General features: G+C 37.8%; 1 protein-coding gene across 2 annotated transcripts in view; it reads right to left on the minus strand.

The window, feature by feature from the left end:
• Nucleotides 1-391: 391 nt before the first annotated feature.
• LOC122558460 (glucose-fructose oxidoreductase domain-containing protein 2-like) overlaps nucleotides 392-18,865 on the minus strand; it is a 52,248-nt gene continuing 33,774 nt past the window's right edge. For both annotated transcript variants that reach the window (XM_043707070.2, XM_043707069.2), the window contains one exon: nucleotides 392-3,612. In XM_043707070.2, coding sequence (XP_043563005.1) covers nucleotides 2,711-3,612 — 902 coding nt within the window. In that variant the 3' untranslated portion in view covers nucleotides 392-2,710. The remainder of the gene's footprint in view (nucleotides 3,613-18,865) is intronic.

The following is an 18,865-nucleotide window of genomic DNA, read 5'->3' on the forward strand; positions in this document are numbered from 1 at the left end:
GATTTTTTTCAAAAAATGAAGTATTTCTCAGTTGAGTTATTTAATTCATCTAATCCAGTCCATGTAGAACTTTAGCAATTCTTCCTTATTCTACATGGCAAATATATTACTTGCAAACTGGAAAAGATCTAGGAATAGGCTCAGTGTTTTATAAATATTGTATAAATTTGTCTTTACAGTGTGATATTCTTCTCCCAAAGTTTGTCTCCCCTGGAGATTGACAACAGCAATATCAAAGTGGTAAAGTTGTTCAACTTGTGACGGTTAGAAACAGTTATATGAAAGAAAGATTCATCAAAGCCACTGGATAGAATCATGCTACTAAATAAGCTGCACATCATCCTGTGAAGTAAACTGCATGGAACGTACTTGGTCAGTTTATAGAATTTTAAAAAATTACATAGAAACCAAAAAGTCAGTTTTAAAATTGCATTTTTTATTTCTGAAACACAGTAAATAATTTACTGGCCCAGAAACTTTCAACAGTTTTAACAACATACTAGACCTCAAAGACAGAACACATAACAGGTATATTCCCCCATACAGCAAAACTTGCATTTCCTCTATATGGAAAAGGACAGTATGTAAATGAAAGACAGGCATTGTTTCAATGTTATTTTTCATGCTTTATTTGAACTGTTTAAAAACCACCTGCTAAGAATTAATAGATCTGTGTCCATAAATAAAATGTAATCACATTATCAAGTAAAATATGAATCGGTGTTTTGTATAGTAAATCCATACATGTAAAACACATTATGACATATGGACACAAGTATACTTCCCAAAGCTCCACCTTTATATTACGATGATACTAATAATTTAAAAACAAAACGTCTTAAATAAACATTTTTATTTGAAACATTTTACACAGGAAATTTATCAAGTTTAATGCTTGGACCCCTATCAATGGAAAATAAACTTCAATATAAATAACCCATTTATTTGAATTTAATGAAAAATAAATATCTATAGTCACCCAATTCTCTATACAGTTCGACTATTTCTATGAAACAGCCTAGCTGTATTTTGAACACTAATTCAGTCCCCATCCTGAACAGTCTTGCAAAGCAAACAATTTTTAATAAAAACATTTAAGACTGTAATAAATATCTCTTTGGAGTCAATATATACAAAGAGTTTGAAAAAAAATTAAATTTTCTTTTTAAAAACTATGACAAAAATACACAACTTGGATTTACTTAAAACTTAAGATCTACAGGTCCAAAAACATGTTTTACAGTTATTACAGTAATCAGCTTTTCACAAAATCAAAATTCAAAGTGGAAAACAAATGCAGCACATTACAAAAATATTCCAGCCATTTTTTGCCATGCTATTTCAAATATGGTACACACACTCTGAAATTATTAGTCAACTAGAATCCTTTCCCTGCATCACCATCATATTTCTCCCACCCCAATTTTAATGAGGTTTTCATAAATCAGAGTATTTGTCTTTCAAAAATTGGGAAGATGTATCCGTATAAATAAACTGGTGCTCAACATTTGTTTTTCTTCTAGTCCTATCAATAGCCAATTTACTAAAATAAATTTTTGTTTTATCAGAACTGTCAGTTTGTAAACAATATACCAAGGGAAAAAAAAAATCGGAAGTTAATTACTTAAGTACGAAACAATAATTGCATGCTATGACATGATCACTAATAACATTGTCAAAAAATGAAGTCTGCCAATTAATCAGGTTAGTGTGTTTGGATATTTATGCACGTAAAGGCAGGGCAGAGTGTAGAGGCTGGCCTAAATAAGGCACTACAGATAACAATGTACCTTCATTCCATATAGTTCATATCCTCACAGACTTTTCTATTTTATGTACAAAACCTTAAGCAAACCTGGTGAATTCAAAAGGCTTAACGGCATTAAAACTTATACAAAATTGCTTGTGATTTCTGTTTCCTAACTGAATCTGCTCACCTGGTTCTCCCTTTGAAAATAGGCCATGGGTACTCTTACAGTGATTACATTGGATTGTACAGAAGGAACTACACCCTCGTCAAGGTCAGGATTAGTGCGTGCATTAAAGTCTGAAAACCATACAGAGAGAATTATCCAGGTTGCAACAAATTTCCAAGTCACAAAATGAATTAGGTTTAACTGCCATTAAATATGCAATTTAACCTTTGGGAAAAGAGAAAATTTTCAGGATCATACTAGGTTTCTTTTGAAATTTTAAAGGAATGTCCCTGAACAAGGAGCAATACAAAACAGGAAAATGTACAATTTACAGCCAGCCTACGATTTTCCATGCTGTATTAGAATCCTTATTTAAATTTCTATGAATAAATGTGTTTTCTGCCTGTAAGAATTGATTTTGAAATATTGAATACATCCATTTTGCCTCCAGGGTGGCTTTAGGAATGACCAAGCACAATTTCAACACTTGCACTGTTCTCACTCTTTGCTCATGAACTACTGTTATGTGAGAGTTTGTTGAAATAGTCTGCTCACAGACAAAGGTTAAAATTTAGAATTTTTTTTAAGAGCTTAAGAATGGAATAGGATGGTTTATTGACACTTGCGCAGTTATAACTGCATAGGCGGAAACAATTCAAATAAACACAGTATCTATAATGTACTTACAAGAACTAACCTGAAATTGCTTTGTTACTTTAAATATGATCTTTGAATTGGAATAAGGTTCTGTTTTTGGTGAAATGTATCTACTGTGCTATTACTCCATAATGTTATTACAGGTTATTACGTTGCAAGGCATCACATAGGTTCTGATTAGAATCTGGTTCTTCTGTTATCATAGCAATAACTTCCCATTCCCCAGACCTGCTCGATCTCTTAATAGCATCCACAACACTTTGCATATAAAGACCATCTTCAAAGGATGCAGCCATTGAAACTGGCCTGTGGGCCCAGGTACGCCGATCCTCTTGATCCTTAAAGGATTTGCTCAAGGCTTGCACCATGTAAACAGTGCCCTTTAAATATATAAGGGGAATATCGCTGAATGCTTTCTCTAGCAGCCCAGGTGTGTTTACAGACATGGTATCAGCAAGCAGCAGCTCCTCCTTGAAGGAAGTATTTTTTTGCCCATACAAGTCTGCACCTCGAGCAACCAAACGGCCCATGGATCCCACAATCATGACTTCATGGATAAATGGGCCAGGCATGTTGAAGTTGAGTGTAACAGTGCTACACACACCACCATTCATTAACATCTGGAAGAAGCAGAAATCATCACTAGTGACGTGTCGGATTCCATGTATGTTATCGTTTTGTTTCACGAAAGTTTTCAGGAGGCCATGGACCTTCTCAGCCTTCTTATTGGTCAAGTGAGTCAGCAGATCTACAATATAAGTGCCCATTGTGTGAAGCCCGCCACCACCCATTAGTTCATCACAAATCCAGTTATATTTGTTGCTGAGAAGACTGCCCCAATATACACGTACATCACAGATCATGACATTACCAATGTAGCCTTCTTCAATTAACTGCTTCATCTTCACAAATGCTGGTAGAAACCGAAGTACATTATCGACAATACTCATGAGTTTAGGATAGTAACGAGCTGCTTTCACCATTTTGAAGGCATCTCCTGCAGTTGCTGCTTTCTCACAAATCACATTCTTTCCAATACCTTTTATTTGGGCAAGAAGGAAAGAAAATTAGAAAATCATGCAAAATGAAACATTCTATTTCCATTCAATTAACTCGAGTTCTCAATATTGCATAGTACTATAAAAATGTGCAAACAACCTTAATAATAATGATTAAATTATACCTGATGCCAACACGAGTGCCACAATTGATGTGTTAAATCTTTCTATCCACAAAATGTTCAAAAAAAAAACTACATTGATAACAAATGAATCTAATAGGACACAGAAACACGTCAGCCAATTAATTAAAGTTCCAGCAAATTATCAATGCAACTCGCTAATATAAGCTTATTCCCACCTCTCCACCAACAAAGTCCGATGGATTTGAAGTAAAAATGTCATCCATTTTTTTCCATCTGAAGTAATCTGGAAAAATACCTGATTTCACGCAGTTACCACTCATCTTCTAAAACTTATTTATACATTTCACAAAATTAGAATGTTATACATTGCAAATACAATGTAGCTCACTGAATTCAGATTAGTGGCCCAATAAACAGCCTGTAATAAAGCATGAAATTTTATATTAATTATATGGCTACAATTTGTAGAGCTCATTCACACATTAAAAGTACAGAATTCCTGAGAATAACTTAAAACATTTACTGGCAGTTTTCTCCAAATAAGTAATAAATTACTTTTACAGTTGGTTTCCATGTACACAGGATTCATGGCTGGTGGGAACACATTTAACAAAATCAATCTTCCCTTTCTTTATTAACTATGAACAGTGACATAGCAGAGATCAGGCACTAATGCCAGTTGTAACATATCACCAGTCCTGTGTGCCTCTCATTAGCATACAAATAATAGTTTTTCTCTGGCTTTGCCAAATCCAAACAAATGTTGCTTTTACCTGAATTTACAAAAGTTAAAATGTCAACTGCTAACCAACAATAAAGAACAACGGAAACAGCACAAGGATTGAATGTTTCTTTGTCTGGAGTGCAAGAGTGGGCTTCATTGAGACAGATAATGTCAGTATACTCATCAGGCTCGAGATCCTGAGAGAAACTATCACTATCACTTGGAGATTTACAAGTATGGCCTTATGACTTTGAGAAGGTAATACAAGCAGCTCAGAACACTTGAACTTTTTAAGCCATACCAATCAATAGATATATTAGAAATAACTCATTAGTTATGTATTCTGTAAGTTTGAGACAGGAGAGATCATGAAAGTATCAGAAAATAAGTCAAAAAATTAAAAAGTTCAAAGGATATACAAAATTAAGTGGAGAAATATAAAAATAAATAGTATTCTGCAATAGTACAAATAACCATAAAATTAGATTTAATTTAGAGGCAAGGACCAGGAATTATAAAATTAGTGAATACCTGCTTTGAATCAGTATTTCTGATGGGAAACTTAGAAAGAGCTGGATTTAATGCAACCAGGGAGGCTAAGTCTACTTATTCATGGAAGAGGTCCTTCATCAATCCCTGGATACAGCAGAAGCTGCACTGATTAAATAGAAGCTAGAAGGGACTGATCTGGAATTCCTAGCTGCTAACAGCAGGATATCACTTAGGCTCTTTAGTGACCCAATGGACATCCATTATCCCAGTGCCCATCGCAATTTAGTGATGCCTCAGCTTTGCCAACAAACTCCTGTGGGTTCCTCATCAAGCACTCTTGCTCAATCAAGGGATCTGCGATGAGGAAGAATGGGAGGTGCAAAATGTCACGTCTCCCCACCCCTGCGTCTCTTATCTCTTGTGCTCACCTTCTCCTAACACCCCATCCTGTTTTCATTCCTTCTGGCTTAAATGGGATTCAAGACCCACAGCAATGTGATGGCCAGCATTTGTTCCCCATCCCCAACTGCTCATAAACTAAGTAGCTTGCTAGGCCACTTCAGAGGGCAGTCATAAGTTAATCATTTTATTGCGAGTCTTGAATAACATTTAGGCAGAATAATGGGAAATTTCCTTTTATAGTGAACCAGATGGGTTTTTACAATAATTATAGTTTCATGGCACCATTAGAATGATCAGCTTTCAATTCTGGATATATTTATTAGTTGAATTTAAATTTGACTAGCTGCTGTGTCCCTACAGCTTTAGCCTAGGCCTCTGAATTACTAGTCAAGTGACGTTACCATTGCCCTATCATAACCGCATTTGTTATCTCTGAAATGATTAAATAATGAATGATAATCATTCCTTTTTGTTTTCTGGTCCATTGTGGGAGAATTCTTCAATATGATTGGCTGCCTAGCCTGTTTGATAATATCACTATTGCTAAACATGGAGGTCACTTAATGTCAGAACTAAGTTAACATTTTTTATTCAATCATGGGATGTGGACATCGCTAGCTAGGCTGGCATTTATTACCCATCCTAGCTGCCCTTAAGATGGGGGTGAGCTGCTTTATTAAACTACTGAAGCCCATTTGGTGTAGGTACACCCACAAAACTGTTAGGGAAGGAGTTCCAGGACTTTAACCCAGTGACACTGAAGGAACAGTGATATGTATGGCGAGTGCCTTGAGAGGGGACCTTGTATGTGATGATTTTCCTTTTTAACTGCTGCCCTTGTCCTTCTTGATGAGAGAAAGGACGAAATCCATACATATTCAAAGGCACGTCCAAGATCAGCCTAGTCAGAGATCCCAAGATTTTATCATGGATTTTCATATTTATGTGATGATCTGTAAAATGCAAACTTTAATACAATTACATACTGATAATTATATACTGTACTACTTTATTGCTATTTGATTTTGTTGACATCTGAGTCACTTTAGTTTTCAAGCATTAAAGTGGGGTCAATTCGGAAAATAGAAGTAAATGGTACTGCAAATGATTGCTTAATTTTAAAATCTAAAGAAACTGCAGTCAATAGATAAAATGCTCATAAATACATCCGCTCACAGCATATCAGAATTTGAATCTTAAAACAAAAGTAAAAATATTGCTGTTCAGACAAATATCAGATGTAAGCAAATGACATTTGTCCATGAAAGTTAATTATGAAGTTCCCACGAACCTTAAAGGGGAAATCACACATCTCCACTAAATTGCCAAAGCATTCTCTTTTTAATAAGCAGAGACACAAACACCATACTTTTTGTATAACTGCAGTGACATTTTTCTTACAGTTTTAGCAACTCCCAAAAATGACTGGTTTATCTTTTTGTTTCAACAAAAAGGATGAAAGGGAGGCCATTTAGAAACTATAGTTCAAGTGCTCTTTCAAACATTTATATAGCCAACAACAGTTACCTCGTCCAAAGTCTCTCAATTCTACCAATGCAAACTAACACTCCTCATGCATTAGCAAATGCCAACAGTTAACCAGTTGTTGGGAGGTTGAACTTGGGGTGAGGCTCGAAGGGACAACATCACTGACAACTCATGGCTTTCAGCTTTGTTTGGCATTTCTACAGACTAGGAGAAAGTGAGGACTGCAGATGCTGGAGATCAGAGCTGATCCCAGTTTGGCTGTAGCAGGGTAATTTCAGTGAAGGTAAAGCAGTGAATTACTTACAGTTTCAGTGTAATTACCACTGCAAAATCCATGCTTGTGAAACTTTGCAGTAAGCATGCATTTAGCTCAAAGATTGAGCACCTTCATAATGAGTAAAACGGACTTCTCCCCCAAGTCTTTTGTTTCATACTTTAACTATTTCCTTTTAAAACCCAAGTGTGTTACCTACCACCTTACACCACTATCAAAAACTCAGAAGACAATAAACTAAAACTTTTATTTTCTCCTTCTGCTGCTTTTCCTTCTCACAGGGAAAAGGTGAAAGCACTGGTTTGAAAATTGAACAAAATTTAGTTTCCATGAAGAACTTCACATCTATATCATCTTGATAGTGTTCCTGTACATGTTCACTTTAAGATAGAAAGTGTTTTCTGAATTTTTAAAGTAAATTTAAAGTACGGTCACAGCTGCAGAACAGAACAGCTAAGAGACAGGCTATTCCAAAATAGAAACATGTAGCAAATGGCTGTTAAATAGGTACTTGAGTTTTGGTTGCTGTTTTGACAACAATTCAAATTTAACCCATTAATTTAAATTATGCCCAGGATACTAAACCCAATTGAGTTTGAAGTTATTGTATTGACATTGGACCAATGATAGGGTATGATGTTTGCAGGGGGCAGGGTGGGCAGGAAGGGCCATAAAAGCAGAGCATTTTGAAAACTGATCAGAGCAACTGCCACCAAACAGCAGAGCAACTGTTGCAGAGCCAGACAGCTAACTGCCCATCTAATATCTTGCTCTCAAATTAATAAAGACTCTCTATCAAAACATACATAAGAACTAGGAGCATGAGTAGGCAGTCTGGTCCTTTGACCCTTCTCTGCCATTCAATAAGATCATGGCTGATCTTTGAGGATTCAGATCCACTTACCAGTGCTCTCACCGTATCCCTTAATTCATTATTAGCATCAACTACTTCATTGGGCAACGAATTCCAGAGATTTACAACCCTCTGGGTGAAGAAACTCCTTCTCAGTTCAGTCCGAAATCTGCTCTCTCTAATCTTGAGGTTATGCCCTCATGTCCTAGTTTCACCTGCCAGTGGAAACATCCTCTCTACTTCTATTTTTTTCTATTCATAATTGTATAGAGTCATAGAAATGTACAGCATGGAAACAGACCCTTCGGTCCAACTCGTCCATGCCGAGCAGATATCTCAATCCAATCTAGTCCCACCTGCCAGCACCTGGCCCATATCCCTCCAAACCCTACATATTCATATACCCATCCAGATGTCTTTTAAGTGTTGCAATTGTACTAGCCTCCACCACTTCCTCTGGAAGCTCATTCCATACTCGTACCACTCTCTGCGTGAAAAAGTTGCCCCTTAGGTCTCTTTTATATCTTTCCCCTCTCACCCTAAACCTATGCCCTCTAGTTCTGGACTCACCCAGGGAAAAGACTTTGTCTATTTATCCTATCCATGCCCCTCATGATTTTATAAACCTCTATAAGGTCACCCCTCAGTCCCCGAATGCCCCACGGAAAACACCCCCAGCCTATTCAATCTTTCTGTATAGCTCAAGTCCTCTAACCCTGGCAATATCCTTATAAACCTTTTCTGAACCCTTTCAAGTTTCACAACATCTTTCCATTTGGAAGACCAGAATTGCATGCAATGTTCCAACAGTGGCCCAACCAATGTCCTGTAGAACCATGTTTCTATAAGAAACCCCCTCATTCTCCTGATTTCGGATGATTATAATCCCAGTCTACTCAGTCTCTCCTCAAAAGCCAAACTCTTCATCTACAGAATCAATCTAGTGAACCTCCTCTGCACCCCCTCCAGTGCCAGTACATCCTTTCTCAAGTAAGGAGATCAAAACTGCTTGCAGTAATCCAGGTATGGCCTCACCAGCACCCTGTACGGATGCAACATAACCTCCCTGCTTTTCAACTCAATCCGTTTAGTAATAAAGGACAAAATTCCATTTGCCTTCCTTATTACTTGTTGTACCTGCAGACCAACCTTCAGTGATTCATGCATAAGGACACCCAAGTCCCTCTGTATAGCAGCATGCTGCAACTTTTTACCATTCAAGTAATAATCCGTTCCACTTACTCCTACCAAAATGGATGACTTCACACTTATTAACATTGTATTCCATCTGCCAGACCTTTGCCCACTCACTCAAAATAACTATGTTCCTCTGCGAAGTTTCCTATTCCTCTGCACACTTTGCTCTGCCACTCAACTTAACGCCGTATGCAAACTTTGACACACTACATGTGGTCCCCAATTTCAAATCATCTATATAAATTGTGAATAATTGCAGTCCCAACACCGATCCCTGAGGCATGCCCTTAGTCACTGATTGTCAGCCAGAAAGGCACTCATTTATCCCCTATCCATGCTAATACTCTACCCGTAGCGCCCTGCATCCTTATCTTATGCAGCAGTCTCTTGTGCAGCACCTTGTCGAATACTTTTGGAAATCGAGGTACACCACATCCACAGAGTCCCTGTTTTCCACGTTGCTTGTATGGCCTTCACAGAATTCCAATAGGGAATGCTGGATGACTAAAGAAATGGAAAGTTTGGTGAAGAAAAAGGAGGAAGCATATGTCAGGTATAGACAGGATAGATCGAGTGAATCCTTAGAAGAGTATAAAGGCAGTAGGAGTATATATATTTAAGAGGGAAATCAGGAGGGCAAAAAGGGGACACAAGATAACTTTGGCAAATAGGGTTCAGGAGAATCCAAAGGGTTTTTACAAATACATTAAGGGCAAAAGGGTAACTAGGGAGAGAATAGGGCCCCTCAAAGATCAGCAAGGCGGCCTTAAGTGTGAAGCCGCAAGAGATGGGGCAGATATTAAACAAAAAGGACATGGAAGATATTGAATGTAGGGAAATAGATGGTGACATCTTGAAAAATGTCCATATTACAGAGGAGAAAGTGCTCGATGTCTTGAAACACAAAGTGGATAAATCCCCAGGATTTCCCCAAGACATGATCAGGTGTACCCTAGAACTCCAAGGGAAGCCAGGGAAGTGATTGTTGGACCTCTTACTGAGATATTTGTATCATCAATAGTCACAGGTGAGGTGCTGGAAGACTGGAAGTTTATCTAATGTGGTGCCACTGTTTAAGGAAGGTGGCAAGGAGAAGCCAGGGAATTATGGACCAGTGAGCCTGACGTCGGTAGTGGGCATATTGGAGGGAATCCTGAAGGACAGAATGTACATGTATTTGGAAAGGCAAGCACTGATTAGGGGTAGTCAACATGGCTTTATGCATGGGAAATCATGTCTCATAAACTTGATTGAGTTTTTTGAAGAAGTAACAAAGAGGATTGATGAGGGCAGAGTAGTAGATGTTATCTATGTGGACTTCAGTAAGGCATTCGACAAGGTTCCCCATGGAAGACTGGTGAGCAAGGTTAGATCTCATGGAATACAGGGAGAACTCGCCATTTAGATACAGAACTGGCTCAAAAGGTAGAAGACAGAGTGTAGTGGTGAACGGTCATTTTTCAGACTGGAGGCCTGTGACCAGTGGAGTGCCACAAGGATCGGCACTGGGTCCACTACTTTTCGTCATTTATATAAATGATTTGGATGTGAGCATAAGAGGTATAGTTAGTAAGTCTGCAGATGACACCAAAATTGGAGCTGTAGTGGACAGCGAAGAAGATTACCTCAGATTACAACGGGATCGTGATCAGATGGGCCAATGGACTGAGAAGTGGCAGATGGAGTTTAAGTGAGATAAATGCGAGGTGCTGCATTTTGGGAAAGCAAACCTTAGCAGGACTTACCAACACTTTAGATTAGATTACATTACAGTGTGGAAACAGGCCCTTCAGCCCAACAAGTCCACACTGACCGCCGAAGCGCAACCCACCCATACCCCTACATTTACCCCTTACCTAACACTACGGGCAATTTAGCATGGCTAATTCACCTGACCTGCACATCTTTGGACTGTGGGAGGAAACCAGAGCACCCGGAGGAAACCCACGCAGATGTGGGGAGAACGTGCAAACTCCACACATTACGTTGCCTGAGGCGGGAACTGAACCCGGGTCTCAGGCGCTGTGAGGCAGCAGTGCTAACCACTGTGCCACCGTGCCGCCCACTTTATGGTAAGGTCTTTGGGAATGTTGCTGAACAAAGAGACCTTGGAGTGCAGATTCATTGTTCCTTGAAAGTGGAGTCGCAGGTGGATGGTATAGTGTAGGCAGCATTGGTATGCTTTCCTTTATTGGTCAGAGTATTGAGAACAAGACTTGGGAGGTCATGTTGCGGCTGTACAGGACATTGGTTAGGCCACTGTTGGAATATTGTATACAGTTCTGGTCTCCTTCCTATTAGAAGGATGTTGTGAAACTTGAAAGGGTTCAGAAAAGATTTACAAGGATGTTGCCAGGGTTGGAGGATTTGAGCTATGGGGAGAGGTTGAGTAGGCTGGGGCTGTTTTCCCTGGAGCATCAGAGGCTGAGGGGTGACCTTATAGATGTTCATAAAATCATGAGGGGCATGGATAGGATAAATAGACAAAGTCTCTTCCCTGGGTTGGGGGAATCCAGAACTAGAGGGCATAGGTTTAGGGTGAGAGGGGAAAGATATAAAAGAGACCCAAGGGGCAACCTTTTCCCGCAGAGGGTGGTACATGTACAGAATGAGCGGCCAGAGGAAGTGGTAGAGGCTAGTACAATTACAATATTTAAAAGGCATCTGGAGTAGGAAGAGTTTGGAGGGATATGGGCCAGGTGCTGGCAGGTGGGACTAGATTGGGTTGGGTATCTGGTTGGCATGGACAAGTTGGACGGAAGGGTCTGTTTCCGTGCTGTACATATGACTCCATAAGCAGCTGAAACCGAAATGAAAATTCATTTGATATCAATTTTTCTGCTGTATTCTGAAACTGCAAATTTACAGTTTCTAAATTAAGAATTGTACTTTACAGTACAGTGACAAATGCCTTCACATAGCAAACACATTTAAAACTTAATTGTTTCAACTTTTAATTTTAAATTGATAAACATGGAACAATGATCCCAAGGTCCATATCACTGTAGCTGAAAAAAAATCATTCTAAATTATAAATAAAAACACAGTTCTAAGAAGAATTAATCCACTATTTCAGGTTTGGAATTTATAATCCATTTTATGCTCTATACTGCATTCTGTTCATTCTTTTGAAAAAGTAATCACTACAATCACATTTTAAAAAAAGAGTAAAAACAGATATCGATAAAGGCAAGGCAAGACAATAGCATACTATTTGTTAATCAAGCTGGCCATTTGTTCCCAAAATGTATTTACAGTTCATAAAGTCTGGCAGAATGAAAAAGCTCTTCTGGTGTCCCCTTCTCTTGCTCATTTCCAAGTTGTACCTGACTTGTGCTCTGAACTGGTGACACGATTTTGTACAGCAGATCAGATCCCATTAACATGCAGTTTCACAGTAAAACTAATACATATCATTGAATAGCCCCTCACTTTAAATTTCTTAACTGTTTCGACAAAACTATGGCGCTCAGTAAGAAGGATTGGGAGGACATAATGACAATGTGCACCCTTACCAGGCACTCCTTTCCTCCAAATAGGGAGATGTAGGTTTATTTAGAATCTAATTCCTTAAAATTTTAACGTATTTTAATAATATCCTGAAATTGCTTTTTAATCAAAGCATGACAAGTGTAATAAACTTCTGGAGAGGCAAAACAAATGACAACAACTAACAGAGAAACTAAATTACTGTACAGAGGACTTAATTCAGATTTAGCTGTGAAAGTTGTTACTTCCCTTAAGCTAACATCATTCTGTAAATTATAATTCTCTAAACATTTGAACACAAGTTATGCAAGTTACAGAATCTAGAAGACTGACAATTTGAGTGGTGGCAAACCTTTTTTGAGGATGTTTATATATAAAATGTATAGATGCATTTAAAGTACAAGGAGAATGGAATAAATTATGTTGAAAGGGTTAGAAGAAATTTGTGAAACATACATATCCACATACAGACTGGGCAGAATGGCCCAATTCTCAGCTGTAACATTCTGTGCAACTCTTATATAATTTAAGAAAATTCAAGTAACTTAGAAAAGTATGCAACACAAATGACATCCTTGTGACTACGAACTTGAAAACTAGCCTTTCAGGACAATTACTGTCAATATACTTTCAATTTGTCTGCAACCCTTCTGATAGTTGACCTTACCATCATCTTCTAATGCCTTTCTTCCATTTTCTATTTAGCTTGGAACAAACAGCTGATTTAGAAACATTGTGCAAATAATGTAAATTTTATATTTGACAATGAAGAGTCAAATGGAGAACCTCTGGCCCATGATGCAGGGAGCTTTGCCTCATACAGGATCAACTAAAACTGACAGATGGAAGAGCTTGTACTAAAAAGAAACACTAATCTATGACTGTCCAACTGGAATTAAGCCACAAATGATGCGTTCCTTGGAATTTCCTATTATTCTTAATTACTGTTTCTCTTCAATGGAGCCACAAAATGTGTTACTGGCAACTAGATTACTGGACAAACCATAACTGAAATCAGAGGTCTATTATAACACAATTTTGCTAAGTCATTGTTAGAAAGGTAGTGAATCACATCCATACACAACAATACTTAACACCAGACTGTGGTTTTGTTAGCCTACTGAATCTTCACCAGCTAAGGCACTTTATTTAGCACAAGAAACTGAATCTCAGCAGTCAATGGATCAAACAGTCCAACATGTATGAGAATAGAGATGATATCATTAAAACAACCATCTTTATACACCGGAATTTTATTCAACAGGAAACTGGCATTGATTGCCATAAGAACCTGGCTTGTACATCATATCCCTTTCTCATAGATGTACATCCAGTGATTGTTAAGGAGCAGGAAAAAGGCCGTCAATACAGAGAGATAAATGCAGAAATAATAACAGACATCAGTAAGTCTATTCCCCCCCCTAAAAGTGTAGGAAGCTCATACTTACACTGGCCCATCCATTTTTTTTAAAATCTGGTTGTGGAATGGAAAGCCAGCTGCTTCTTGGGTTACTACATGGAGAGTGGTGATAAAATGCAGATTCGTTGAAACAACCTTTTGGATTCTGACAATTGCCTAGTCTATTGATAGCGTACACTAGCTTAATCACTAGGATGCCGTGACTGTGTTATTTGAAGAGAAACCTTAATAAAGAATTACACATTTATCAGCCCCTACTCCTCCTTTGTTCAGAGATTATGAAAACATTACCACTGAGTCAATTCACAAATTTGATCTAAATTAGTTAATTCTGATCATTACGAACATCACCTCAATTCTTAGAAATTCCATCATTTCCTCCCAATGATAAACACAGTATCTGCAGCATTGCCATTTAATATTGAATTATTGGCCAGATGTCTGCAATAGTAATGACAGGAAAGCCATAGTATTTACTGACTGATTTCTGGAGTCCATACAAGGCCAATTGAATCTAGAATTTCAGCAGTTGCTGTTAATTATTCAACAGTTCCCGTAAGTGCACTTCCCCATACTATCAATCAGAAATCATTGAACAGGCTTGTTGCAAATACTCGCAAAAGTGTTATGCCTCATTGAATAAGAGTTTTCAATAGCTTGCCTAAGTCATTATTACTTCTAAGCTGCCTCATTGGTCCTGAAAGAATAAATTTTATATTTGTTTAATGTCACATTTTTCTATTATGATTAAAAAAAAGTTCCAGATCTTTTAGTTTTCTTAAATTTATGATCTTAAAGCTTCCATCTTAATCGCACTTGCATATTCTAGTCATTAGTTTTGCTATTGATAAAAACTTAACATAATGAAAGGTGAAGGAATTCAATGTGTTTTAATTCTGGTTTGGTATTCTGGAATGTGATTGGTTACTTAACCTCCTTGATATCACTTTTGGAAGCAGAGAGATCCCACTGACTTCTATTGAACATCAAGCAAAGAGAAAACCATGCTACAGAGTTCACTAGATCTTGTTAGCAGCTTTCTTGAAGACTGCTAATGAGCAATGTTACTTCACCACGAACAGATAAAAACAAAATATCCTTGCAAAACTGGATTTTGCATTGACTTATCCTTTTCTCATACTGTTCACATCTCCCTTGGTTCCGACAACTTGCTTTCTACAATAAATCTGCATTTCCAAGCTTTGAGCAGTTCAGATGGAGATGTGTAACTTGCTTTATTAGTTCTTTAAATGGGACAAACAGCTAACATCAAACTGAACTCTTTCACCATCTCTATAGCTAAGTAACTGAAATCTGTCAGTGTTACCCTACACTGACTGAGAAGACAAAACTGTACAGCATCTTCCTTCAAAAGGTTATTTGATAAAAATCTAAACACAGGCATTACAATCATTATTCAATAGATCCTTCTGCTCTATACACATGTGACCAAACGATGAAGTAGTAGGCAAATTGGTTCATCAAATCCATTCTGCCATTTAATGAAATCATAGCTGATTTGATAATCTTCAACTCCACTTTCCTACATTATCCCCATGACCCTGGATTCCTTTAATGATTAAAAATTTATCTTTAATATATTTAATGATTCAGCCATGGCAGTGCTCTGCAGTAAAGAATTCCACAGATTCACCATTTTTAAATGTTTATTATTACAATGTTATTGAGAACAATGTGGACAATAACGATTGGATCCTTCCCCTCCTACACCAAGCTCCCCTCCAACCTGGGGGAACATATTTAACCCTTGCACAAGGCAGGCAACACTCACACTGACAGTTGTAGAAAACAGTATCTATTCCCCCCCCCCAAATGATATTGTCCACTATCACTATGTCCTTGTTTCCTCCAACCACTTGGCCAGATCCCTGCACGACAGTGTCATTGTCAGGTCATTCATCCTCCCCACAATGCTCACTTTCATCCACACAAGTTGAAAGAACCTTGTCACTGTACGACAATTACAGGAACTAAGGTATCTTGAAAGCCAACCATAACTAGTTCACCTACAATCACACCCTCCTGCCTTTTCTCACAGACTAAGTTTAAAATATCTAATGTAAGGTATTTAAGAATGCAAATTCAGCAATAAAGTGTCCGGGGTTAGGGTAAATAGCCCCCTCCCTGATATGGCACAACATCTGCAGCTCAAACTCCAGATTCTCAACCTGGATCTGAAGTTGCTCAAGTCACAGAAATGGTGTGGTACTGTCTCTCCCAAACCTTTAACATTGCATCAGCAGGACAATTATTTCAGGAATAGCTGAAAAAAAGATTCATTAGCATGACGAAACATGTTGACAGGTGAAATTTGCTTGGCGTAACATCGCCAAAGGTTGTGTTCAGTTTATATTCAACAACAAACTGTACCAAAGTGCAAATTAAAGCAAAATCACCCCGATCCACTGCCACATTTGGTGTTTTCTGCAAACGTTTACCATATTCTTCACAATACCAAGACATGATAACGATTCATTATTTCAGCTATTTACAACTTTCAGATCTAATAATGGAAACTATACTGTATTTGTGCTTCTGTAATTCTGGTCTCTTGTGGATCTGCAATCATAACTGTCCCTCTATTGGTGGCCTGGCCTTCAGTTTCCCACTCCCAAAGCTCTGGACATATAGTAAAGGTCTTGCAGGTCAGAGGTTACATTCTTGAAAAACCTTGCAAACAGCAAATATATTGTGCTGCATTCACTCAATAATAGCTTATATTTATATATCATTTGTAAAGAATGAAACAGCCAAAGGCACTTCTCAGAAGCATTATAAAACAAAACTTGGTACTGAGCCATATAAGGTCAGATGATTAAAAGCAATGATCAAAATTTCAATTAGAGTCTTAAAGATACAAATCAATAGAAGAAGGCAGAGAAGTGTAGTGAGGTAAAGTCCCTCCACTTGAGAATTTGTTATCCACGCAAAACATTATGTGCCCAATTTTGCCAACTGGGGACAAAGTGCTTAAATGACTGCAAAAAGATGGAGATAATGGAAGGTATCTATAACAGATTATATTGCACTTCCTAAACTAGAAAGCATGCACTGCATCAATATTGTTTACAGGAATGATTGCATGTAGGCGTTCATTACTGTTAGATCATTGCATTATACTGGATAAATTTGTAACAAATTTTACACTTACTTTTTTTTAGTAGGATATCTTTATATGTATTAAAAACATGCTTTTAATTTTCATCTTTTATTGTATACCAGACAGTAGGAATCCATCCAATTGACAACCATTATAAAATACATTTGCTGTTTGCAGTGTTTTTGAATAATGTAACCCCTGCAAATGACAGGATTTTACTGTAAATCCAGGACTTAGGAAACTGAAGGTAAGGCCATCATTGATTAAACAATTATGATCAGAGATGCATTTGAGGCCAGAGTTATAGAAGTGCAGATATCGCAGAATTGTGCGGTTGGACAACATTACAAAGCTAGGGAAAGGCAAGGTCTTTGGCAAGATGGATTTGAAAACAAGAGTGTAAAATATTAAAATCAAGGCAGTACTTAACCACAGGTTAATGATAGTTAGAGAACAGAGGGATGCTGGGAAAAGAACTTGCTGCAAATTAAGACATAATGTAGCAGGGTTTTGAATGGCCTCAATGTTACAGAGAGTGAAATATGACAGACTATGCAGATCAGAATTGAAATTGAGGTAACTAAGACATGGATGAGTGTTTCAGCTGCAGAAAACATGTCACGGAGGTGGGAAAAAGTGGTCTTTAGAGATGATATGAATGAGATCAGAAACTCATTTTTGCAAACGTGAAACCAAGCTTGCAGAGACTGGTTTAATCTTAAAACTGTTGCCAAGTAGACCAATGGAATTGGCAGTTAGGCAATGGTTTTTAAAATAGGTACCAAAGCAAACAAATTCATTCATTCCAATATCTGGAGTAAATTTCTGCTTATAGAGCACTCTATGTGGGATAAGCAACCTAATAATTTAGTAATAGTGAACAATTGAGAGAAATGGTGGTGAGGGGGAGTTGGGTGGCTTCATGTGAAACTATGACTTCATAGACGGTTTCAAGAACAGTGTAATTTTTACACTTGGTTTTTTAAAAAAAAAGTGTGTAAACGAGTGGCTGCAAGTAATCTGATATTTCGACAGGCATTGTAAACAACTGTTTGAATAAGCAATAATTTAATTTCAGATTGCAGACAACCTGGAGCCAAGAGGTTTGCGCACTGATATACCTCAATGGCAACAAGAAGTTGATTGACAACTGTTATTAGTCCACAGACCAATAGCAGTGACCTTTTACTTGCCAACAACCATATGATTGGTTTTCAGTTGGCTGAGCAGCTTGGAGCTGGAAGTTACAGAGACGCAGAGCAAGAGAAAAAGAAATGTGCTCCCCATCCATAGCTACCTAATCTCTGCAGTCGAGTTTCGCTTAAACTTGAAGAAAACCAGTGATTTTTTTCTGGCAGCAGTTGTTATGATTTGTGATTTTTAATTGATAGTTCGAGACATTTTCAAAGTGAATCAGTTACCCTGTACTTAAAAAGCTGTGGAAACATTCTGAGAAAGACATCTGAATAATAAGGGATCGAGTCAGCCAAAGGAGGATCATCTGAAGATCGAAACCAGGAAGCAAAGACTGCTGCCCTGACTTTCCAGCTTTGCCAATAATCTACTTTCCTAATTTGTTTGCCTGTGTGCAATAAAGGGGGAGCTAATGACAGGAGTAAAGTTTTAAATAGTTATGTTGATGCAAATGGTTTATATCTGTTTATCTGTAGCTATAGTCTAATTACTTG

Source organism: Chiloscyllium plagiosum, unplaced genomic scaffold (assembly GCF_037043375.1).
Source record: "Chiloscyllium plagiosum isolate Xiang-an unplaced genomic scaffold, Cpla_swu_hap1 HiC_scaffold_17, whole genome shotgun sequence".
Taxonomy (NCBI): domain Eukaryota; kingdom Metazoa; phylum Chordata; class Chondrichthyes; order Orectolobiformes; family Hemiscylliidae; genus Chiloscyllium; species Chiloscyllium plagiosum.